A 27,264-nucleotide genomic window follows, 5' to 3' on the forward strand; every position below is an offset into this window, starting at 1 on the left:
CCGCTCGGATCTGTTAACACTGAAACCGGATGAAACTCTACACATGTTGCATAATGTAGTCAGGCTATATGAGGGGTGCAGCGTGCGATCTCAAGAGAATACTCGCATGATTAGATTTGAGATTTATGTTTTATTGTTAAAAAGTCATCTAGAAAAAAGTCAGTTTGCCCCTGATTTGAGGAACCCTTTACAAGACAAGTTCTCATCGCGCTCAAACCTGGATAAAAAAAACTCTTGATTTACGTGACATAAATTGATCAGGTTATAATGTCCATTGTTTCGATCAGGGGTAGGCAACGTCAGGCCCGGGGGCCAAATCCGGCCCTCCAGCACAGAACCTCTGGCCCCCAAGCTGATTTTGAGAAATATTAATATGCAAATAAGAGATCAAATACCTGTTGAAGTGCTCTTAAAATGCGAGAAATAGTGTCAGTGTTTTAAAAATGTCCTGCTCGGTCATATATGGTCATATATATAATGATAAACAGTGATTCTCTACTGGTGGGTCAGGAACCAGAAGTGGGTCATGGAACCATTTTCAGTGGGTCGCGAGTCTATAGGGAACTTTTATTCAATATTTTCCATCTGAAACTGCATGGAAACACTAACTGTGTCTGTTATTGGGTGGTTTTGATCACAATTTCAGTCTTAAAGGGAAATCTACTGCTTGTTCAACAAAAACTTGTGAGGAAAATACAATATTTTATACGATGTATGACAAATTACAGTTTTATTTGGGTCCTCGGCTTGTCATCCGAGGGTAATGGTGGGTCCCACTTGGGAACCACTGATATAAAATATTGGCATTTGCAGAAAATAGTTCTTTACTTTAGGCTCCAATGTTGAGGTTCGGCCCTTGGGTGTTTTGGCAATGATGAAACTTGCCTACCCCTGGTTTAGATTTTCTTCCAGTCAAAGAGTCAGATTCTGTGGAGGTCAGTCAGTGTGCGCACCGTTTTTGTGAATGGCTGTGATGTCGGTGGCTGAACTAACGGACCGACACTAGATGGGGGTGTGGTTGTGCACTGGGAGAGCACCATGTCACACGCAAAGACTGCAGCGTCTTTGAAAGCATTCACAACAGCAGTAAAGTCTGATTAAAAGCTGAATTGCAAGATAAGAAAAGTAGTGCGTTAACAGAGCAGTCTTATACAGGAACAGCAGCGCACAAGGTTTTGCAATCATTTCATAAACTTTAATGTCATTAACAAAAGAGAGCAGAGGAACCTGTGCACCGGTGTGTGGGGAGACATTTTCTGAATGAGTGCAACAGTGTGTGTGATTCCTGAATGGGCCGTTATCAGAGAACAGACAGCCTCACGTCGCCCTGAGTCTGACGGAGTGACTGACAGCTCCGCGCGGCACTGTCACTATTTCTATGATTCATTCAGACAGCGTTTGTGATGGCCTTATTCGCCTCCGTAACTACTAAGTGGTTTCAAAACACCAATATTTCCTATACGGATCAGCAGGGATTCACACACACAGAATTGAATCAGTCTTTGTTTTCACTTGAGGTAAATGACATGTAAAGGTATGAAACTCTTTTGAAATGTGTGATTTTTTACGTTTCCTCACAAGTGCTTGCAAAGATGAAAAAGCAATAGCAGTTTCAGTAAGATTATAAACAGACCTACACAGGGGAGCAGACTTCTTAAATATCTGTTCATCTTCTACAACAGTTTTACATAAGAGCAAATATTGAATTCATGGTAATGCATAAAGCTATAATTACAGCCCACTGCATAAAAGAACAGGAGTGTGGAATACATTTATTATTTTACTATGACCTTCATGAATAAAAAAAAAGACAAGGACATGGGTTGCATTATTAGTTCCGTGCGTCATTAAGTCATTAAATTAATTTTGTAATGTCATTAAAAAGCAGTAAATTAGATTTAAACTGGCATTAAAGCTACATTTATTGGAAAATGATGATAGTGCTCAACAATTATTACTGTATAAGCTCTCAAACATGATTGCAGTTTTGGCTGAAATTGATCACATTTCTCTTTCCTCTGATGAAATGTTTGCGAATCTCAAGAAATGTGGCATTAAAGGTGCATTATTCACTTTTAATGTGGGGGGACAAAAAGCTTTTATTTGTGCGTATCTGACCTTTTCGTGACCCAATGGCTGTATGTGCCATTCATTTCTATCACAGTGGCCTTTTTGACGCTCCAGGATCAATTGTTCGGTTGGTTTTCACTGCCGATGGACCCTCTCACCAGAAAACCTACAAAATAATTGATCCCGGAGAGTTTTAGAGCCCTTTGTAATGGGATGTGAAGGCGCCATGCGGACCACTCATACAGCCATTGGGCCAAAAAAAGGACAAAACACTCGCACTTGACAAACCAGAAGGCCACGTGCTCAAATTGGTCTCAGTGGAGCCCTCCATAGATTGAACGTGTAACCAGCGTTCTCTTTAATGTACTATTAATACCTACAGGGTGAGTATCGTCGGGTAGAATGAAAGAAGGTGTCTGACATGGGATTGTGTGGCGCATGTACAGGACTCACTGACGAGCGAGAAGGAGGTCGGCTCAATGGGCGTGTGTCTGTCTGTCTGTGTGTGTGTGAGTGTGTGTGAGAGGGAGAGGAATACATCTATGGAGAGGAAGAGAACATGAAGAGAGGGGGGGGTGACGGCTGATGGAGAGCTGATGAGGTCACTGCACACGTCTGCGGTTTGCGTCATCACCTGTAGGATCCCCTCCACAGTCCTCATGTCCCAGCTGCTGCTCTGCACACGCTCCAAGAACGGGGGCCAAAAATGTAGCTATAGTCGTTTAAAACTAATAATAATGGGAAACAACGTTGCTATGACGATGGGATAGGATCAGAGCTATTAAAAAAACGGCTTGTGATGTATTGTTTATCAAGAGGAACAAGAAATCCACAGATCAATTAGCTGAGTATAAACTAGGTCTAATTGGAGGTAGGTATATACTCTGAGTGGGGATGTGTCGGTGTATAAGAGAAGAAATGCACTGTTTATCAGGGGATTTATGATTGAAGAAATTGATTATTGTGTAAATTGCAATGGCGGAAATGACGAGTCTCAGTAAACTGTATAAATGATGTCCCATCATTTCCATCTGTTTGAATGTTTAAAGCCGGTGTGCACAGCTTGGACCCGCTCTACCTGCCGCTCCTAATGCTGCTGTGCAAAGCCTTTCCCGTGGCCCGGTGACGTCAGCAAAGCCACGCGCCCCCCCCCCTCTCCTCTCCTCTCCTCTCCCAAAAGGCCCGGGACCACATGCTCTTCTTATACACCAGAAACACGGATGTGATAATGTGGGTCAGAAGTGCTGCCAACAGAAACACGGACCGTTAATCTAAATGGCCGGGATTTGCGTCTGCGTGAAAAGGTGCTTTTCTGTATCGGTGTATTAACATCTGCTGTCATTAAAAATTTGTTTGGATTGGAAAACATGGAATAATACGCTTAATACGGCCTGTGGCGATAAAGCTTTAAACAAACATGAGCAGGGATGATTTGTATGAATAATATATGTTAGAAATGTTATTAAGTGGATAGTAATTTATGGACAAACATTTATGGACAGTTTTACAGTTGTCAAACAGATCACCACAGAACTCAAATGAAGGAAATTGTCAGACAGCAATAAAACCTTACCCTGAGATATTTTATTATTATAATTATTTAACCTGTATCAATATATTATACTATGTTTGCCTGGATACTTCATTGGCCTGAACTTACATTATCTGGTTTACTGTTTTGTTTCATGGTTTTAATGTTTATTCAGTTCTGTGAGGCAACTCCCGCAGTGATATTGGGGGTATACGAAAACATTGATTTATTGATATATTATCTACTGTATTTTTTGTATGAATTGGTGATACCAGCAATAGCAGCAACAGTAGATGTAGTTTTTTTCTATATTTCTGTATAACAGTGGTTCTCAATTGGTGGGTCAGGAAGACCCAAAAGTGGGTCGAGGGACCATTTTCTGTTGGTCACGAGTCTGTCCCCAAAATTAGTGCAGAGAGTTTTGATAGTTTTGGTCAGGCATGTCTAATGATTAATGCATGAGAAAAGATCGTTGTCAGGAAATGCATTTTGTTTAACAGGGTCAAACCACATTATATTATATATGAATTATATGCCGCATTATATTATATTTTATATTAATTAAAGGTATCATTATTTGGGCTGACGGTTGGTGCAGTATAAAGATTGATCGGGGTGGGGTTTTACTGAACAAAAAGTTCAATTAAACGTATTGGGTTTTAACTTCACAAAGGTTTTAAGTACAACTTTTGTGAAGTTTTAATTAAAACTCAATAAGTTTTACTTATTGAACCCCACTGTTTACTTGATATGGCCATAACGCCTTTGGTCTGCCCGATCAGATCTAAAGCTAAACAGGGAAGGGCCTGGTCGGTTCTTGGATGGGAGACCGTTTGGAAACACCAGGAAGCCAGGGTGGATGTAGAGTGTGAGTTGTTGGTGGTGGTCAGAGGGGTTGATAGTGCAAAGTGGTAGCTCGCTTCCGTCGGTGCACCCCAGGGCAGCTGTGGCTACAATAATAGATCACCATCACGAAGTGTGGAGTAAATGAATGATGCACACAATTGTAACACGTCTTTGAGCATCTGGAAAAGTGCTTTATACTGTAAGACTAATGCATTATTATTATTATTATTATTATTATTATTATTATTATTATTATTATTATTATTATTATTATTATTATTATTATTATTATTATTATTATTATTATTATTATTATTATTATTATTATTATTATTATTATTATTATTTCTCCCCACTCCATTTCGAGCCTTATAACTGATTATTATAGTGTAGGCTATCTTTTCTGTTTTGTTCGTGGCAAACTATTTGCTTGAAATAAAATAAAGTGAAATGAAAGCTGGATCCCGAAGGTAAACCAGTTGAGAACAGCTGCCGTATAAAACCTTCAAAGCCTGTCTGTCACATGTGATTCTTGTCTAGCACTTCATATTCATACGTCGCCTGGAAGTGTTAAAATGTGCACAGTGAACTGAATCTGGATTTTAAAACACAAAATCGCAATTCGATATTTTTTTCAAATCATGCAGCTCTATTGTCTAACTTTTCTGTCACACTTATTCTTATTCTTAACTCATTTGTAAAAAAAACAAAAAACATAAGCCTCATCTGACATCACTCTAGTCAGAAGAAAATACCTCGAGCAAATCTCCAAGACATAAAAAAGCACCATATGTTTTAAGCATTGCCATATTTCCTTTCTCTGCCCATAATGTTTTATTGGCAGTAACAGCCTCTCCGCTCCGTTCTGCCCCAGCCCTGACTTCACTGGGTGCAGCTCTCTGACGCAAATACCCCCCTTCCCTCTCCCTCCTTCTTTTCATCACAATTTTTTTCCTTAACCCCTTTCTTTTTTCATTTATTTGATTATTTTATTCGCGTGGCGCCTGCAGAAGGCTGTGCTACACCTCCACAGTCGTCTGGGCTTGTTTAGCTCCGGTCGGTTGATAGAAAACTTACAGACAATTATTTCTCGGTATATTATCCGTGCTAATCCGCTTTGCGTTTTGTGAATGTAATTGCAGCATGAGGTCTGCATCACACAGACAGGGAGAGTAATAGAGGTTGTTATACGGATGCATTTGATTTATCAGCTTTATCCGGCGGACAAGAAAAAGGCAGTGGTTTTATTACAAGGTTGAAATATTCACAAAGAAATATTGTACTTTCATGAATTATTAAGGTCTGAAGGCAGTTTGGGGGAATTTCTCTCGCCTGGTTTTATTTTAATTTTATTGCTTATAAATAGGGTTGCGAAATTCTGGGAATTTTCAATGTCGGAATTTTTTCATGGCAATAAATGGGAATTTATGGCAATTAGCCGGGTTATATGGGAATTAATGGGAATAAATTGTGAAATAAAACAATTGACACAAAGGATTACTTCTTCACAGACAGATAGAAACAGCAGCACAAAAAAATAAACATCTGATTTAATATGCTTAAGTTTCTTTCACAGCAGAGATGAAATGTCTCAGGGTTTGAAGAGGACAGCGTTTTGTACAGTGTGCTTAAAGCAGTAGCTACTAAGTAACTTGTTTATCTTAACAAATCCTTTCCGTAGTCCCTCTGGGGGTAAAACAAGTGTTAATGGGATGATTGGAGGGTCTTTCATCTCCCCCTGGTATGTCTGGCCAGAAAACCACAATTGCAACTTCGCTGCCTACGGGTCGGAGCCACCAATACACACTAATGGAATCACGAAGAGGAAGCTAACGGGCAAAGCTAACTGCAGGCTAACGCCACTTAAACAATATTTACAGCCAAGTTTGAGTGAAATGATTTCCATTGTGTAATTGGATGAACAATATCCCTCTCTCTCTTTGTCTTCTCTGTCAGTGTAGTATTTACTCTCACGGACAATTAATGAGTAAAAAAACGTGTCATGCCACGATGCCTGCAGTGGCGCTTATGGCCTCTAGGGGCACGAGTTACTTAGTACTGCTTTAATACATAAAAGGGCTTTATGGCCCAGTCTGTTGATACTTCTTCAATTTAGGTCTGTTCTGTTTAATGCAGCTCAGTGTCAGACACAGGCCCCGCCCACTCCTCACACAGTATTGAGCAGCGTGTATCATAATCTGAGGGAGAGACTGGTGAGTTTAACATGAAGTGACAGTGAAGTGTGATATAAAACTTTGCAGTTTCTCCCACTGCTTATTGAAATACTATATTACTTTGATTAATCTTTGTGAAAGTAAGTAAGTCAGTCAATGGTGGCAGAAGTACTCAATATTCTTACTTAAGTAACACTGCAGATACAGGACCAAAAATGTACTTAAGTAAAAGTAAAAGTATCTGAATTTTACTTGAGTACAAGTATAAAAGTATGCATTGTAAAAAGTACTTTATAAGTAAAAGTATTTCAGAGGTTAATGTGCAGGATTTTTAAAATCATTTGAATCAAACCAGGTCTAAATGAATAAACCACTAACTCAAAAACAGGAACTAAACCAGGTCTAAACTGGACTAAACCAGTTCATCGCAAAAATGGTCACTTAAAAAAGTGCTTTTGCTTTGAATCCAATTTAATAATGTAGTGGAGTAGAAAGTACAGATACAGGCTCTAAAATGTAGTGAAGTAAAAGTAAAAAGTATTCATCATAAAATGTACCTATAATTTGTACCTTTTACTTGTACTTTTTACTCAGATTCTTTCCACCACTGAAGTATTTGTATAGCACCTTTCACAGACAAAAGCCACAAAGTGCTTCACAACACAGTTTAAAAATCAGAAAGTACACACTTTCTGATATAAAAGGCCAGGACAAGAGTAATGAATTAAAGCTAAGTTGTTTGAGATGACTTGATGGGGCGTAAACGTCTTGATGGGTGGGACATTACTCATAATGTGCGTTTTATGGTACAAAAACAGAATTAATGTGCAAGTATTAGTTCACTAATTGTTTATTGAAAAACAAAGTCTGTTTGTTGTTCATTTTCAAACATTTCCAAGCTGAAGTTCCCATTGAAAGTTACCAGAAAATTGCCAGTTATGTATAGGGAATTGTCCTCCCTTTTGTAACCCTATTTGTAAAACATGATTTTATGTGTTTTATATCTTTTCACATCATATTTATGCTGCACTGAAGCCATATGAGTGACAGAAAACAAAACAAAACAAGGTATTGTAGAAGTGTTTATGATGAGATCCAAGCCTTTTGACATATTTGGCCCTTTTTACATGCTTTTCCACTTAAGCATCTCCCCACAGGCCTCTAGATCAGGCGAGACTCGTTTTTAAGAAAACCGTATCAGTAATTTTTTGTTGATAATTTGATGAGAAGGGCACAGATCGGTTGCTGTGATTTGGGGTTTGGCAGTACGTATTGGCTGAAATCTCTAATGTGTGTTGAGTTTGATGCACTCAGTGTTTGCCTCAGACAGCATCAGCTTTCTTTAATGTTTGGCCCGCCCTGACAGGGTTTGGTGGAAAATGGAGAACTATGCCTATGTAAAACAAACCAAATCATGCCAGGGGAAATAGGTGGACACGGCTCAACAGTCCAGTCACTTAGCAGAGTATTTAAAGGGACTATACAGAGTTTAAAAATGTTAACATTAAGTATTTTCCTCCCCCTACATGTTCCAACAATGTCTTAAGATGTGGAATGAACCCAGACATATTCACCACAACTGCCTCTAAAATCCAGCACTGTCACTCAAAAAGGTGTTCATTCGGGTCCGAAGTGCCGTCTTGCACAAGCTTAATATAGAAGCTGCAGTTACACGTATGACCTGAGGCGGCAGTAGTGAGTATAAAATGGCTAACTTTGCATCTAGCCCCTTTAAATACAGTGTGACATCGTGTAATCAAAATTAGGTTTGATTCCTACACACTGTAAGCCTAAAGATCATGGATTAATGATTGGATTTCTATCAGGAAGGGCATCTGGCACATGATTTACCACATTCATATCGCTATTTGCCAAAATGTGAGTGGTGCTTGGGGGTGGGGGGATGACTTGGCAGACATGAGTTGGCGATCACCGTCATGTTTCTTGAGAAAATATGTCACGCATTATGTCAAGCCTGGGCTGACAGATGGATTGATGTGCTGCTATTACGCTCTCCATAAAACAACCCGAGCCACTTATTGCGTTTAAAAGAGATGTTTTCATTACATCTTACACTGTGGATAAGTATTAAGTTAGACGCTTTATGCACTGCCTCCCGAAGTGTCCAGTGTCACATAGAACCTGATTATGATTATGGACATTACGGCCGGCTGACGCTGAGAGCATCTTCCTCTGCACGGGCTCGTCGCTCTGTCTGTAATAAGTCCATAAAAGGCAAGCCCCTCCAGATCTGCTGCTTCCTGTTGACGACAGAGACACAGCTTCTCTGGACCAACACGAGCGCCAGCATTTGGAGTAGTATATGCTGTACCTTATTGCCACCTAAGACGAGGCACGATAGGTAGAAAAAGTCTGCAGATGCCTCTTATAAATGTTTTTTTTTCTTTTTTTCCTATTTATGAGGGACGGTGCTTTTTAATGAACATCTGCAACTCACTGTTTATTGCCTTAGAGTTAGTGTGAATCTCTTATCTGTTTTTTATCTGTTCTTATCTGTTATTTATCCCAAAGAAAAGCTTAAAACTGCCCAGGAGCATGCGAGGAAACAAAACCAAACCGAACACAAAATGTACTCACCTCTTGAAATACGTTTGTTTGTAATATTATGATGCATTTCCTCTGTCTGTGACTGCTAACCACAATGCATCCAGCAAATTAGGAAGTGAAAGTAGGTGCAAACATACTGAGCGCTACCGTTTTTAGGTCTGCCATCTGACTGAGATTCACGTATTAGTTGCAGACAGCCCGAAACAAAAACACATGGCGTCTTTATATGAGCCAAAAAGTAATGTTTTCCTTTTTTGGTGCCATTTCAGCCTGTTTTGCTTTGATATGAAAATTGCGATGTAGAGTGTGCTGAGATGGTTTAGCACTTTTCTCCCCACAAAGTCCTTGGTAGTCATTGTACATAAGATACCACTATTTTACTATTTAATCGTTTTTGTTTATTTTCTCACATTTTCTGCCTATTTGCACACCCTGATTGTTTCTAAGAGCTGAATGTAACAAGTAAATTTCTCCATTGTGAGATCAATAAAGGCTATCTTATCTAATCTTATCGCTATACTGTTTCAGGGTTTTCAAATATCATGATTTTGTTCATATCGTGCAGCTCTTGCATTCATATATCTGCATGCTTACAGTGTTAGAAGTCTTATATCATTTTAGTCATGTGTGTCGTCATGCACTTAATTACACTCCTAGAAAACACGAGAACATGGGCAGAAATCTTTGTTACTAATGAGTGTAAGGTCCTAAGCATGACGAGGGAAATCAGCGTCTGAGAACAAACAAAGATGTTATGTTTCCCTCGTGGGACAGTCTGAGCAACAGCCCTTTCCTCTGGGCACCTTTTCACTGTTACATTCGAGTCCGTGTGCAGCCCTGAAGATGTGCGCCGCAACAATGTGCCGTGCGATTGTTTGCACGGACCTAAGCGAGGCTCTCTCTCACACGGCGGCCCTGATGGATCGCTGTGCAATGACGTGCGTTGACGTCACGCTTCAGACGAGCCGCATTGCAGTCGCATGCAAATTTGTGCATGTCAGGCTTTCTGTAAATTTAGCCCCGCGATTTTATGATTGCATATTTCACCTAATGGGGGCAAACAGAGGCAGTAAACGTGCCCCGTTGGTGGCTGGGCTGGTTATGAGCCAAGCTGTGAAGATGTGCATAACTCCCCCCCCCCCCCCCCCCCCCCCAGGGACCCTGTATTTTCATGGGCCTGTCTCTGACGTCAATGCTCCGGCTGTCCTGTGGATTGTCAGAACAGAGGATCCAGTGGGGGAGGGGACTCGCTGCGCCGTGTGTCTGCTGCATGTGCCTTCGCCGAATGCACTGTTGGCCGGTGATGTGACGTCCCCGACCGAGCAGCTCCGCTTCGTGGAAAATAAAAATCCATTTGAAGATTTTATTTGTGAAAAGGCTGGATCTTTTGCCTCTTCTTTTTATTATTTTTAAGCTAATGTTACACATGTAAAAAAAAAAAAAACACACCAAATGAGCATAACAGCAGAGAAGGAAACATGAGGGAAAGCTTATGAGGGTCATACTGTACTTTACAGCTTAGTAATAGGGTGATAATATGATGGAAATAGCCTGGTAACTAGGGATGGCGAGGGATAATGCACTTTTTGGCCCTTTTTCCATAATATCAAGAAGATAATGGTGGTCTTTTACGTGATACTGGGTTAGGATTTTGATGAATCACGTGACCATTAGTATTATCAGGAGTCTGTTTTAGTTTTGTTTATTGATTTGAACAGGGACAGTGTACAATATACATTAACATCAGAAAGGAGAGATGCATTAGGTTGTAGCACTTGTACGAATTTCCACCTGTTGTCGCTGGGCAGGCTGATGTCAACAAAAACAAAGGTGAAAATACAGCACATTGATAGCTGCATTTCCCCTAACAGCATAACACAATAGCACTGTTGTCATGCAACTAAAACAATGACCATATTATTACACTTTTAGATAGGCATTTCTATTCAAGCATGGCATTACTATCAGGTGCTACCACGTTTTACTTAAAATTGACATAGCAGTTTGAACGTATTTTTTATTTCAAAGTCATAGTTAGCTTTACAGTTGTTATACAGAGAATTTACTTGTTGAAATACCAATGTCACCCCTGATGTCGACATTAGTGCAAAATCTCAAAATGTGTTCACAAACTACTCAACAAGGAGAACTGTTGGCTTCTTCAAAAACCTCAAAAATTGCCGGTCTTCAGGACGGCTCTTTGAAATTAATCGATCCCAAAGAGTCATAAATTCCACCTGTGTCGGCTGTTTGCTCCCCTGTGATGTATAAACGGTCCCATACGAACTCACTAGATCACAAATGTGCTTAAGTGAATGACAAGGGGTGTGTTTGGCACTGTGGTTTCCCTGAAACGCGCCCTGCAAAGCCAGGCCCGCTCTTTGCATTTTAACACATAGATCTATTTAGATGTATGGGCTTTCAGCTTCTTTCGTCATCACCTTTGCTGATTATCATGCATGTTACAGAGCACATATGGTGTCTGTTGGAAGATGGATGGATGCTTGCAGTGATTCAGTTCATGACTGTGGTTTTATGAAAGAGTGCGTCAAACTGTGGTACGTGTATTTTGGGTTCTCCAGGTGGCACTCAGGGTCATCTGTTAATTTACATGTCATTCATTTTAATTAGAGATCATTTCAAATAACGTTAATGCATACTTTCATTGATCCCCGTACAGAGATTGGTGCACGACTAATGGTCACCTGACTGGAGGATTAACTCCAATAATAATGTAAGCTCTAATTGAAGCTTTAGTAATGCATTTGTTAAAGGTGTTTTCATTTTTCTTCAGGTTTACCCCACTCTGTAGATATAGCCTTGTTAAATTTAGGTCAGGGGTGTCCAAAGTGCGGCCCAGGGGCCAAATGTGGTCCTCAGACCAATTTTTGGTGGCCCTCAGCCTTCTTGCTGAAATGGTACACATCATCAGAGATGGTCTTTTTTGTTTGAAATGTAATAATTCTACACAATTCTAACCTAACAACTAACATTTTTATTGTGAGACAGAGCTGGTATGAAGGTGTTAACTATAAGTAAAGGTGTGGGGCACAATTAAAACCTCTCTAAGATTTTGCAGCACTAACCACTAATCTATGGCCCTTCAGCCCATGTACGCTTCAGTATGTGGCCCCCCATGTGAAATGTTTGGACACCCCTGATTTAGGTTTATGTTAGATCCCTTTTGGACCCGGTTTAGTCCAAATACAATATAGATTTGGCCTCCTGGTGGTACTTCGAAGGTTAAATAGATTTAGACCAGGGTTAAAAACAGCTTATGAGAAAACCTTTGTGCAGTTTGACTCTTTTATACTAGTGCACAATATCTAGAAACAGTTGAATATTTCCTCACAGAGCTCTGTTGATCCAAGCGTTCAAGATTTGTTAAAGTTGACTATTCACCCAAATCTTAAAGCTTCTCGACTGGAGTAACGGCTCATTTGAAAGCTAAGACCTACAAAACTGATCTGTCTTTTTTGTTGCGTTGTCGCTGCTTTTTTTAATCACATTTTTGTTGTGTTTTTGTTGCTTTTTTTTCATTGCTTTTTTGACGCATTTTGTCACGTTCTTTGTAGCTCTTTTGTGGCTCTATTTTTGCTTCTTCATCACTTTGTATTTGTGTTTTGTCACTCTTCTGCTGCTTTATTTGTCACATTCATCCTCATTTTTGTCGTTGTTTTGAACCTTTGTTCAAGAAACTTTTGGATTTGGGTGAAGCCAAACTGGAGAAAATGTGCGCGGTTCAGGCGAAGTCAATCAACTGTCTTTTTTGGTGACACAACCCACTGAAAAAGCCCTGTGTCTCACTGGAGAACATAGTAAAAGCTGTAGATGCAGGAACTGAATCAGTTGTAGTGCTTAATTAGTTTTAAATTAAGACCATGTTTAATTTTAGTTACATACTTTTACTTGTGTTGTATATACAGTCAATCAATCAATCAATCAATGGTTTGTATAGCCCAATATCACAACAGGAGGTGCCTCACAGGGCTGCACCAAACATAAAGGCTGTAAAACAGAACAATAATTATAAAAATATAAAGTTTAGGCAAATGAAGTATCCAGGCAAACATATTGTTTAAATAAGCGTCGGCAGCAGGCGGCGACGAGCGGCATGGGTGTCCCCTGTCCTTAGACTCTCCAACACGGTGAGGAAAAACTCAAAACCCACGGGGAAAACGGAGAAACCTCGGGGAGAGCCACAGAAGGAGAGATCCACTCCCATGGACGGACAGGCTATAGACCAAGGGCCGATGGGAGTCCCTGACAGTGAAGGCCTCCTCTCAGTATTCAATTGTGCACACATGATACTTTCTCAAAAGAGCAATGGAAACATTAGACTCTTGTTGAAAATACTTCTGAACAAACTTCAGTGTCATTGGAAAAAAATTACATTTGTGGAAAAAAAGCGGGAAAACTAATTCAATTTACTGACACATACTTGGTTATTTTGGAGATCTCAAATTCACACAAGGCTCAGATTGAGTTCTGGCGTCTCCTGTCTTTGTCCCTGATCAAAAGAGGGACATAGACTTAATAAATGACTTAATAACAGAGGTTAGACACTTACCTCTGTGTTAGCAATAGATAAAAAATGTGCTATATTTGAATGGTCTGTGTTATTTTTGAAATCCCTGTTTAACTTTACAATACACTCTGTGGCGACACATCCACGTCGATTACGCATATTTTTTTTATCGTTCAATGTTGAGCCATTCTGTGCATGAATATTGTTCTAGCTGACCTCCGCATGGACCAGCTGCCGGTGTGCAGGAATGCCGGTGATTGACATTGCACTTGCTGACGTAACCCAGGCCTCATGGGCTATTGTGCGCCGCAGCCGAGAGGGGAGCGCCACACGATTTACTCCGGATCAGATTGCAAAATGAGTCTAACCTCGCGCTGATAAGGGTCCCATATCTGCACGGGGTAAAAGATAGGGGGGCACAATTCATTTGGGACACAAAAGCCGGCAATTTGATCCGGCGTGATGCGTTACTTGCCTCAAACTTGTGATAACTTGTGATGAGTCCCTTCTCATGACATGCAGAAAACATGCTCTCGCAGAGTTCAGGGAAGGTTCAGCGTGATATGATACAACAGCGTTTGCAGAAAAGAAACTATGGCGTTCTGAGTTTTGTATTTTCCACATAGGCTAAGTTTGAAGATGTATTTTCATTCCAGTAACAACCCCAAAAAACAAAACCCAACAAGTTCTCTACCCCTTGTTGATACGTGTCTCCTGCAAACACAAATGGGCAAATACATGTTTTTTGCAGTTCTTTGTGGATGGGCAGATCAAGTATAATACAGTATATATATATTGCATCAAAAGGTTTAGGATACAAGTGTCCAGCTGTACTAATTGTTGTGATAGTGAGACACATTTAGCTAATGCTGAATATTAATCAGGTAGGGCTACTGTGGGATGTGATCATCTGGATTGTTTTTGGTGAAAGAACCATTCATAAAATAGTGTTTCAAAAGGGTCAATACTTCCTGCATATTATTTCAATGCCAAATTGTATATACTTAAATATTATATATACGAAATGATATACGTCTGATTGTTCTGCAGTTTTTTAAATTTGGGAGCTGTTGCCATCTTCTCTTTGACCAAAGGAAACTGAACTGCAGCTGCGTCTCTGGAGAGTCCCGAACCCCGCCCCGTTTACGCAAACCGGAGTGCGTGCGTCTCGAGCGTAAAGAGTCCCGACAAGATCGAGACAACTCCGGGAGAAAAATAGCATTATCCAAAATAAAATACTAATTGTTCCACGTGAAAGACGGACAAAAGAGAATTTATTTGAAACCACTGGCGTATTTTAAAGGCGTGATATTCAGGACACTTTTTGATATGGCTCCATGATGCGAACATCAGAACGACAGGGCCAATAATATGTCTATGGACACGGCACGTGGCACATACGTCGATAAGAAACCATGATTGCCACACTTGAACTCGACGTGGTAATTTCACAAATGTTCTTTTATTTTGGAGGCCATGTGTTCCTGTGTCTTTCTGTGGGTGTTAGTTATGAGGCTTGGCTTTGGCACACTCCTGTCCCGCCCTCCTCTCCACGCTAAAATGTGTGTTTACTCCCATCCCTCTCTCACTGCTAGTGCTATGTGTGCCTCTGCGTCTGCCTGGCCCAGTCTGCTGCTGCTGCTCTTCCACAGCGGAGTCACTACGCCGAGGAGGCGGACCGACTGCAGCCACAGCTCGGCCAGCGGTGCTGGGTCATAGCGCTGGCGGAGGAGGAGGGAAGGCGGGCAGCTTCCCGACCGTGCACAGCTCCAGTTATAGGGGACACTGCAATCATCACATCTCACAGGACGCGCTGGAGGAGTTTGGTCTTCGCCAGACGCACTAAGTTGCAGTTGCAGAGGCGCACTATTCTCCAAGACTCCACTCTCCTTTAGCGCTCACAATCCGACATGGAAGATGGTTCGTCTTCGACAAGCTGTTTCAGAAGGTTAACGGACTGTTTCCTCGGTGCAAGTGAGTAATTTCAACAGCCTGCACAAATGCGCGCTGTAGAGAGCATTGAATGATATGTTGGTTACTGCTGGTGCAGTGGCCGAAGGTTTGGGACATTCCCTCCGATTTCGCACTGTCCTGTGCGCTGTTACTTGTCTCTCCAACTTTATGAATGACACACAGTGTCACTGAATGGGATGGGTGGGGACTTCATTAAAGTGGGATCAGACGGGGAAGTGATTTAGGAAATGTCTGCGTCTGCACGCACAGTCACTTAGGATGAAATACCGTGAGCTCGTCGTGGTGGATGGGACCAACCGGTGAGTGAAGGAGCAGGACCGCCGTGCAAGTGTCGAGCGCCCGTGATGAGGGCACATCTCGCTTTCGAGGGAAAGATATTTTTATAGTCGGTTAAACAGATTTGCATAAATCTTTTTGTAAAATATTAGCTATTTTGAAAGTTGGCATTTATTCTAATTTGTATATCTATCTTATCAATACAATAAATAGTTTGCTACTGAAATAAATATAGTCTGTTTTACTGTCAAAAGACTCAACTTCTTGCTCCACTCTCAACAGATGTTATTTTAAGAACACTTAAATTGTTCTTACAATTCTCAACAAATATCTAAAATATATACACATTTATTATGTTACATTTTTATCATAATTTGCAGTGGATTTGACTTGTGAAAATCCTGCTTGTGCATGTGTCTTGTGTGTGAGGTCTGGTTTAGAGCTGCATCAGTCTCTACATCTCCACATCAAGCGCACGTCTCTCCCCTTGAGCGGCTGTAACTGTTCTTCAGATCGCAGTCTACAGCTGCTGGATCAATCCATCAGCGTTTACAGTTGTTTTAGTGGCACCTTGCTTGACCTTTAGTGGCACCCTGTAATAACATGTTAACGCTGCGGCCGGGGCTCTGAGTGATGCCAAAGTACACACAGCAGTAAACTCTAGTATTGGAATGTATGATTGAGGTATCAGACCAAAAAAGGATGAGAAAGCCTGATTTTAATATGCTTTCACACAAATTTGCAGCGGCGGTATGATCTGATAGGTTTTGTTTTGCGATATAGTCTTGTAAATGTGCCTAGTTTTCATTTAGTCATTTTGTATTTCAAAAATCTGTAATGTACGACTTACTTAAAGATTGTACGCTAGAATAAGAATATCTCAACATAAATAATAGGTGAGCTAAAGTGAGTTTTCTTCACTTTAACTAAATGTTCAGTTCAGCTCCATCTATTCTGTTGGCCTGAATTGAGTGTCACAGGCGTTAGAAGTTTTTTTCCATGATGGGTAAAGTAATGTTTTATAGTAAAATCGTATTAACTTTCTTGAGTCAATCAAATAGATTTCAACTCATACACTTTGTGGCAACTCCCAACCAAAAGTGTGAAAAATCTGTCTTCAGTTTTAGAGAAAAGAGCATATCCGAAACTCTTGAATTTGCTTCTCTTTGTGTGTGTGTGTGGTTTTCCGAAACTGTTGGTTTGTTGACCGTCTCGAACCAGCATTTCCCATGAGGCCGTGCTCCGCAAAGACCAGCACAGCATGTTCTTGTAACTGTGTTGTAACTTCGAGCCAGTTCTTACGTATGTGCGGCCATTCTCTGTCGATGTGTCCTGGTCAGTGCGTGGGGTCAGTCTGGGTCAGCTCTAATGTGATCTTTCTGGCATTTTAAAACCTAAATTGGTTGTTGACAAATTGCTTAACTTTGTGAAGAAGGCTGCTTTGTTAGACAGGAAGTCCTCAGACTGGACATTTCCTGCATAACCGCATGCCTCTCTCACTCTCATATGAAGGAAGGTGTTCTGCTATCGCTAATTCTGTTTAGAGAAATTTTAATAAGAGTAATGATGGGGATGTGATGTAATATTTTAACATGCTCAAGTACATATATTTTAAGCATTTATTAATTTCATTTTATTTAAAGCAAACCAATTATCAACAAGCATTTTATTATGAGATGCTGCTTTTAATGGCCAATAGTATCGAATGTGTTCTTAAAGTGATAGTCTGTAAGATTGCAAAGTGAGGCGAGAGTGAGAATGACACTTAAAGGCTCATTCATTCACAAGACGCAAAAAAATTACGTCACTTTTGCCTTGTGGCCGAGGAAACGTTTTGTAACTGACAACAGTTCCATGGCAACAAGGCAAAAGTGACTTCATTTTGTTCTGCAGCTCAGGGTGCAAGAACAATAACTTCTTGCGTCTTGTGAAGTATGGATGAGCCTTTAAGTAAGCAATCATGTTCCTCTCTTCCTGATTAGACTTGAAAGCCCCTCATATTTTGCAAACTGAGAAGAGCGAGAACAAACTTTCAAAAGTGAAGCTCCTCCCCCTTCTCTTCTCATTGGACCTGACACAGGAAAGCTCGCCTCATTGGTCAAAGCGACAGCCCGGGGATTCTGTCTCTGAAATCTTAAGAAAAAATACAATTTCTGTAATATTCATTGTGTTACGTCAAATTGCAGGCCTAAATGGTTAAATTAAATTCAATCTGTTAAATGTGTAAAGCAATTAAACTTACAGACTATCACTTTAAAATGATACACTCTTGCCTTGTGCTTGATCTGGGTTATTTTTGTTGATTAAAAGAAACCTCAAGATTTCGGAAAACGCTATCTCAATAATCAAGCTTGTTCTGCCAACACTACTTTGTATCTAAACCCTGTGATCGAAAGATAAATGGTTTTCTTGTTTAGTTGCGAGCAGTGGACAGTGTGGTGTTTGTTTTTCTTTCAGCGTGTCCTGTTGTGTCAGGGTCCGCAAAGTGCATCCCTTATTGTCCTGCGCTTCTTGTTTCTTTTCCATTTTGGCCTGAGTTCAGCTTCAAGTCCATGAATAAAGACCAGGACCCCCATCACTGATGTGGCCTTTAAGAACACACACAGCCGTGACGCAAACCCAGTGAAACGATTAAAGGTGCAACATATATAAGAGTTATAATCTTTGTCGCAGTATACCTAACACCAGATTACTTCAATGTCTGGGTTTTGACACTACATCACACTTCCACCATTCTCTCAGTAGTGTATATTTAGTTCATATTTTTGATCACTCATTTTATCTTATTTTAGTCATATTTTCTTAACCCTTTAATCGTTTGCTCAACTGTTTGCTAGAGCACACTTTATTGAATCATGTGTTGTTTTTAATCACGTTTAGACTGGTTTAGATCAAGTTTGGACTGGTTTAGATCACGTTTAGAATGGTATATCACATTTAGACTGGTTTAGATCACATTTAGACAGGTTTAGATCAAGTTTGGACTGGTTTAAATCACATTTAGACTGGTTTAGATCACGTTTAGACTGGTATATCAAACTTGGACTGGTTTAGATCACATTTAGACTGGTTTAGATCAAGTTTACACTGGTTAAGATCACTTTTAGACAGGTTTAGATCACATTTAGACTGGTTTAGATCACGTTTAGAATGGTATATCACATTTAGACTGGTTTAGATCACATTTAGACTGGTTTATATCAAGTTTGGACTGGTTTAGATCATATTTAGACTGGGTTAGATCACATTTAGACTGGTTTATATCAAGTTTGGACTGGTTTAGATCACATTTAGACTGGTTTAGATCAAGTTTGGACTGGTTTAGATCACATTTAGACTGGTTTAGATCACGTTTAGACTGGTATATCAAACTTGGACTGGTTTAGATCACATTTAGACTGGTTTAGATCAAGTTTACACTGGTATATCAAATTTCGACTGGTTTAGATCAAGTTTGGACTGGTTAAGATCACATTTAGACTGGGTTAGATCAAGTTTGGACTGGTTTATGCTTCTTTTGACAACTTTTAGACTGGTTTTGAGCCGGTATAGACTGTTTTTTACTGGTTTAGATCAGTTTTAGACTGATTTATATCCGGTTTGGACCGGTATTAAAAAAATGAAATGCTGTTTATCTCCCAAATGGCTCAAATTTTTTTTTTTCTTCTTCTTTAATGGTTGTGGGGATTGCATTAAAGGGTTAACCAATTCAAGATTTGAAGCCAACAATATCTAGAGAATATCTAGTCTCTTTAACATTTTGCTTCTCGCTCTTATTGCAAGTTTTGGACACATTACCTAGAAATTACAATACCCTGGGTGCACTATGTATATGTTTGGAAATATCGACATTGTTACAGATTATTTTTTAAATAAACCTGCAATTTTTATGAATCCTTTTCCCACCTCAGCCAGAATGGATGTCAAAACTAAAGCCCGTATTTCAAGAGCAATTAAACTATACCATCTCGGATTAATTGATCATAGATTTGGGACAACAGTTTAATCTGTAATTAGGGATGTGCGATATGATGATGTATAATCCAATGGCAATAATCCGCAAACTGGAAAGACTGTGATCAAAGTCTTTTCAGTTAAAAGCAACTCTATTCTCACACACCTTTTGGGCAAACTCCGTCATGCTCAGAGTGAGTGAGGGGCGGATCTAAACAATCACAGTGAGGTGTGTTCTCTCAGAGGAACCAGGCGACAATAGAACAAATCCACCAGCGAGACACTCCTGACCGCAGACTATAAACTAATGGAGATGGAACAAGGATTTTCCCCATAAATACTATATTGACTTATCGTTTGATAAAAAACAGATAAACGATACATTTTTGGGCTCGATATTTATCGTCTGTACATTTATTAGCATTTCCCCCCAATTATTTCTTTGTAAAACGTAGATTTTTTCACTGAAGCAAATTGAGTTAAATTATATTTAATTGCAGCTCGTGTGGTATTTTAGGATGTGATGATGCACTTTTAGAGCAAAGGTTTACTGTCATTTTTATGTGTGAGAGTTGACAGTATCTAGTATTGTTAGAGTGAATAAAATCGTTTATCGCAATACTTTCCTGCCTCAATATATCAAACTGCAAATTTGTTATCGTGACAGGCCTATGGGACCCTGGGTGCTGCACTGTGGTTGCCCATTGCTCCTGAAAGGAGACCTCAGAAGCAACAACAAAGCAGAGGATGGAGGAAATAACGTTAACGAAATGAGCTGAACATGCTTTAAAAATGTTATTGAATGTGTGAAATTAAATGGAATAAAAGCAGAGGAAACATTTCCATACAGCGACCATAAAGTGTTCCTTCTTCCCTTCTGTAACTTTTTAGGCACTATAAAGCTTCCACATTTACAGTCATGAATTGAACTTCTAATATTATTTTGAAATGATAATAAGTGCTGTACTATTCTAAAGTCTATACTTCAGGACCAGGCCCCCACACAGCCCTCAACAAACACGACTGCACAATAATGCAGGCTCACACCTCTCTCTCCGAGATACAGATTTCCATGGAAATGCCATTTGCATTATTTCCACCTCCGAGCACCCGGTCATTAGAAGTAAGAGGTGAGGGCTATAAACTGCAGACGGAGGAGTAGATAAGGCATTGACCCTTCATTGTGTTTGGTCACGGGCAAGCGGCTACACTGCAGGTGAAGAAGAGCGGCATTCAAATCCTGAACAGTTTCAAAAGAAAAAGAGAAGAAGAAAAAAAAACTCACAAAAGGAGCAGCGTTAAAATCTGTGAAACATCTGATAAGTTTAGGAAGACTAGTTTGACGTCAGTGCGGTGTGTGTGCGTCCTCAAGAGACACAGCAGTGAAGGAGCTGTGATCTTGTACAAAAAGTGAAGACGCAAAAGCAGCAAAAGCAACGCAGCCTTTTGTTTCATCTCACAAAAGCTGTAACGAAATGTGAATAGCAAAACACAGCCAACAAAAGTAAAGCTGTCACATACCTGGAAAGCTACACATCAGGTCTGGCAACAAGGCAGACCAAAACAAATGACCATGATTTTCATAAATGTGGACCTTCACGAGAAAGCGATTCTGAGAGCCCTGATATTCAGAATAAGCTTCACGGCTGTTGTTGGTGAAGATTCACAAACTAGACAAACTAGGAACGTGCTTTGGGCAATTTGTGTTAACATAAAACTTAAAAAATAATAACAAGGGAAATGTATTAACAGATAAGAAGATTCTGACTTTAACCCTGTGTCCATGGGCTTTGTACATTTTGATGTGTATTTGTTTATATACATTCACTAAAATTAAGAATGAACCTATGGAAGAGGAAACTTTTCACAGCTGTAGATTGCAGACACATGTGGGGCTTCTGCACGACAGGCCGAGCAGAAAAGTTGTACGGTTTAGTCCACGGTGCTTTGCTCCTCACCTCATCCGTGCAGCGTGGTGGACGTCTTGCTGGCTCTCTCGCGCTCTGCCTCTTCGCCAAAGATAAGATAAGAAGCACATGTGGGTCCCACCTCCTGGCAGAGGGAGTCCCAGGCCGAGCTGCTGCTGACGCACACCCCCCTCCCCTCTGCACCCGTCCTGCCGCGGCCTCATGTCAGTGAAGTGAAAAGTAGTACCTTGGCAGTTTGCCCTTGACTCGCGGCCAGAGGGAGCGCAGCTTTAACAGAAGTGGCCTTTTCCCTTTTTTTCCTTCCTATGTGTGTGCATTTTTCACGTGTTGGGAAAGTGTTGCTCGCTAGCGCCACCAGGGTCTCGCTGAGGCGGCTGTTTGACATTATCTCGCTGCAGTATTGTTCTTATCGCAGTTTGCTTGTGTTGTGGAGAGAGAGAGTGGCTGAAAGGAAAGACTTGTTTTCTTCACAATGCAGACAATGTGATCTGAGTTTTTTTTTTCTATTAATAAGAGTCTGATTGAATTTGCAAAGCATTCGGAGAAGTATTTTGCAATCGAGGCTTTTACTCTCATAATAATCCAGTGTTTGTGAATATGTCTGCGCAATTAATAATGAAATTGTTATTGAAGCATGATGATCTTTGGTCAGTCTCAATAATCGGTGCGTTGCTTTTTGATTAACAGGTTAGATTGTGCTCTTCAAATAAACTTGCCTAAAGATTAAAATGGCAGCTACAGTAGTGGACAGCATTAGTTTGCTGATGTTGTTCCTAATAAATGAATCATATTAGTAAATCATTACAATCATTGCCACATTTTCTGACCACAAGAGCAAAGAAGAAGCTTCAGTGGATGGAAGCAAAACATTCTCAACTTAACTCTGGACAGATGACAATTTAAAGCTTAAATTTGACATAATAGAAATGTTGTTTTACAGTACCTTGATATATTGTACCTAACTAAATTTAGTACAATGTATTGTGCTCTGTATCAATGAACTTGTATGGGTTAGATACACAATAGAATAACTTATATTAGTACTTTAGAGGTGCATAATGTAATAGGACACGACACTCTTAGGGTTATGTCTTATTACATTATGTACCTACAAACTACAAATACATATTATTCCATTGTGTATCTAACCCATAGGTACAAGTTATTGCACATTGTTACAGAACAAATTACATTGTATTAAATTTAGTTTGATGCAATGTATCAAGGGTACTGTAAAATAAAGTGTTACTAAAATCTTTTATAATATTTTGAATCAAATGCAAAATTGTCAAAATGAAGCTTTGTATAATACATTTATGCAGGTTTTGCACCAAATTGATGGCAAAAATGTTTAAAATCCAAACTCATCTTTTTAACTAATACCCTCTTTCAGAGCCGTGTCATCTTACTGCAGTTTCTCCTCTGTGTGCTCTTGACTGGTTTCACTATGACTCCACCATTGTGCGTTGACAGTTTGACTTCCTGTTACTAATTCAAAACATGACGACAATTAAAAGCTCCATTATTTATCTATTTAATTTTGGTAACCGCAGTTACCCACAGCGCCTGTTGAAATAGTGCTGTGATTAACTGTTTCACGAACAAAAATGATATTTGTCTGTGCTCCCCTGTGCCAGTTCTAACCCGGGGTGAATAAGAAAGAGCAAAAAGACTATTACAAATCAATAAACCAAACACTGCGTTTTTAGGATTTGAACGATTTGGGGAAAACATGCAACATTTATTCACTGACACAAACTTGAGACGCATTTGGGCTTGTTGCTATGAAAAAAAAAAATGCAGAAAGCCAGACTGTGACTGCATTGGCTTCCCCTTCCTATTCCCAGGGTGTGGTGGCTGTAGTCAAGATAAGTGTTACGCAACAATCTGAGTGCAGAAAACCCAAGCTTCAGCTTTTACACAGGAAGCTCACGTCTGAGTCAGAAAGCCACATCTCCGCCAAAGCTTGCAAACACACGACTAACAGCTAACGCTAACAGCTTCCTGTCTGTGTCCATGTAAATGAGCAGCCTCGTTTGACTCATTAGCTGTGGCGATTACGCACTAGTCCTCATGCAACTTTTGTAGTAAATTAACCGTGTTCAAATAAGCTGCAGGAGTTTTACACAAACTGAAACAGATACTACCTCGACATGAAGTACTTCTTTCACTTTTGCCTTCACTTTTATCAATTGCTTGTTACAAGAAATTGGTTGGTTGTTTATGAAAGTACCAGTATGTAGTAGGGCTGGGCGATATATCGATATTTAAGATGTATCGATATATTTTAAATGAGATATGGAATTAGACCATATCGCGTTTATCAGATATTTCAAATTCAGATGAGCTCTTACAACAAGAAACAGGTAATCTCAAGCCGATTTATACAAAGTTTATCTTATACTGAGCACTTTATTTTGTTATCTCTTTATATAGAAATGCTGCCCTCAGAAAAATATTGCCCTATTTTATTTTATAGGCTATTTTTATTTAACATCATTTTTATTTAAATGTACACCCTAGCTTTGTTATGCAGTGTTTGTTTACATTTTATAGTGAGTTTTCAATAAAACTCGTATTTAGCTTTGGCTTTGACTTAAAGGAGCGATACCTGATTGTACAAAGAAACAGGGTCACTCAGATTTCATTCAATTGCTATTTTTTGGTCCAAACTCATCTCAAAGTTTCCTAATGCATTTACAACATCAAAATTCGTCACAGGGACTGAGTTTAAACCAGGTTTCACAACTTTCAGGGAGGAAAGCTGTCACTTCACTGTAAAAAAAAAAATGCTGTTTACAAGGCTTTAAAACCAGTGTTTTTTGGATAAATGTCTGCTTTTACCATATACTAAAGGACACTTTATGGAAAAAATATCGAGATATATATCGTATATCAATATTCAACCCAATTATATCGGGATATGACTTTTAGTCCATATCGCCCAACCCTAGTATGTAAAACTGAGACTGAGAAGTTAATAATGGACCTTATTTAACGTGAATTCCATCTGATGTGTGAGTGAGAGAATGTTACAGGAGTCTTATTCCCCATGTAAAGCACCTTTGAGTGTCCAAAAAAGCGCTATATAAGTTCAAGGTATTGTTATTATTATTATTAGTATTAAATGACGCCTAAATGACTGTAGTGCTGAATCTCCTGAACGTGCTACTCTTTTTGCACATGAGGAAACACTTGGTAAACGACCCTCTTTTTGTACAGTAATTGTCACACATGACAATTGTGCTCCACCTCAGGTCTTACAGCAGATAACTGAATCAGCATGTGTCTTAAGAACCAAAAACCTTTACGTCACACCCAGCAGCTTCCATCTGTCATTCATTCATTCATCCGAACGCTGCACATGTGGTTTCCTCCTGACAAGGGTCTGACTCCGTACCCCTCCACATGTGGGACGGATCCGATTGGGCCGCGCTGTTTTGGGGCCGTGACGCAGGTCCCGCCGCTCTCACTGTCACTGCGGTCACAGTCGGTCTCCAGGAGTCTGTCAGTTTGAAGCGGAGGAGAATCGCAGAACAGTCCAAGTGTGTTCAAGGAGTTTAAGAGGAGGAAGAAGCACATGGTCGAAAGTGTAGCTGCCACATTAACATTCATGAGTTTATTTATTCATCATAGAGCTAAAAAAGACAAATGCAGGATTGTGTAGCTGCAAAACAAAGATGAAAGAATTATACCGAACAGCAAATAGTGTCTTTTTCTGCTTAAAAATGCGATGTGATGTGTGCAGTGATGAAAAATGCTTCAAACTAAAACAACAGAAATGTCTAATGAGATTCGCTGATTGATTTTTCATGCAGTGATTTGATCAATCTTTGGATTTGAACATAGTGTGCAAAAAACAAAGGGTAAAATACTTAAAGGGACTAGATTGAAGTTGGCCATTTTATGCTCACTACTGCCACCTCAGGTCATACATGTAAGTGCACCTTATATATTAAGCTTGTGCATGACGGCACTTCGGACCCGAATTAACAACTTTTTGAGTGACAGTGCAGGATTTTAGAGGCAGTTGTGATGAACAGGTCTGGGCTCATTCTACACATTATATGGCTGGAACATGTAGGGGGAGGAAAACACTTAATTTAAAAAAAAATTACACTCCGCATAGTCCCTTTCAAAGAAGGAAAATACAATTTTAATTTTAACTAACACTTATTTCTTTATCTTTTGCATTTGATTTCGACGTCTCGATTCTGTGTTACAGCTGCCCTTATCTCTGTTAGTTTTTGCCCCACAGAAATGTCACATTTTGTCTGTTTTATGTTCTCACATATGATTGCTAAATAATTTTCTGGGCTGGCTCGCACAGAAGACGTATTTATAAATTCATACAGCGTCCTTGTTTTCCTCTTTTTTTTTCATATCACTAATTACACAGCCTTCTTTGTGTTACAAATAGGGCGGGTGGTGAGGGTCTCTTGCATTGCTCCGGTTTTCTCGTGTGTGTGTGTCTTTTTGTCCCCTAAAGCACCCTCTCCCCCCTTCACTTTGTCTGATTTATGAAGCTATATTCTGCCGATGTGCGTCACAGCGGCTCAGGAGTCTCGTGAGGCGCTCAGAGCTGAGGAGAGTGTCTCGTGTCTGGACAGCGTCAGACCACAGCAGCGCTCTTTCTCTCGCTCACCCTTCGTTGTGTTTGCCCCATTCGCCCCCTTCGCCTCAGTAGCTCCTGGATCAGAGGCTGGAGGGACACATGATCCTTTTTAAAATAATGTTATTGACGAAGAGTGTGTTTTTTAAAGCTCGAGATCAAGATCATATCGGGCCTGTAAAATATGTGTAAATCAAGTGTGAACCATGTCTTAACCAGAAAAAATACCTTAACTTAAAAGCATTGCTAAAGTACAGCATGAATGACTAAAGTCTAAAACGGCAGATGTCCTTTAGTAACACTGATTTACAGAGCACATTATCCGTTACCTTGGCACTTCTGGCTTTCTAAACCCCGCTGCTTTTACATCTGCAGTTCTCAAAGACATGTGTGTTGAGCATGTGACTTTTCAAAAGGAACATGCAACAACAGATTTAATTTCACATCGCTCATTGAATCAGTTAACTGTAAACAGCAATAACTCAGATTTGTAACCTGAATGATAGCTTTTGGTGGTCTTATCTTTCACAAAGGGCTGCGCAATATATCGGCAGTCATCGTTATTGTGATTATCCTAGGCGAGGCAATATCCTCATCACAAATCACTGAGGTTATCTGGTAGACATTTGCACATTTTTTGCTAACACGGCCTGAAACAAAAATGTATGGCATAATAGCAGCTTATAAATGGTCAGCAAAAGTTCAGTTTTAGACATAATATTCCTAATCGTGTGCCTTTTAGCCTGGTGGTCCAGATTTTGTGTTTGTGGTTTTGAAACAATTTGATGAATTACTTTTGTACT

The 27,264-nt window shown here is 39.9% G+C and overlaps 1 protein-coding gene across 4 annotated transcripts in view; it reads left to right on the forward strand.

Annotated features, from left to right (window-relative positions):
* Nucleotides 1-27,264, forward strand: part of pde10a (phosphodiesterase 10A) — a 62,933-nt gene that overhangs the window by 3,533 nt on the left and 32,136 nt on the right. Inside the window, exon 1 of one of the 4 annotated variants that reach the window (XM_079559741.1) lies at nucleotides 15,224-15,691. The exons of 2 other annotated variants lie outside the window; for them this stretch is intronic. In XM_079559741.1, the coding sequence (XP_079415867.1) occupies nucleotides 15,628-15,691 (64 nt within the window). In that variant the 5' untranslated portion in view covers nucleotides 15,224-15,627. Of the gene's footprint in view, nucleotides 1-15,223; nucleotides 15,692-27,264 lie in introns of those variants that run through there. One more of the 4 variants, XM_079559743.1, reaches the window with a different exon arrangement.

This window comes from Gobius niger (assembly GCF_951799975.1).
Source record: "Gobius niger genome assembly, chromosome: 7".
Classification (NCBI taxonomy): domain Eukaryota; kingdom Metazoa; phylum Chordata; class Actinopteri; order Gobiiformes; family Gobiidae; genus Gobius; species Gobius niger.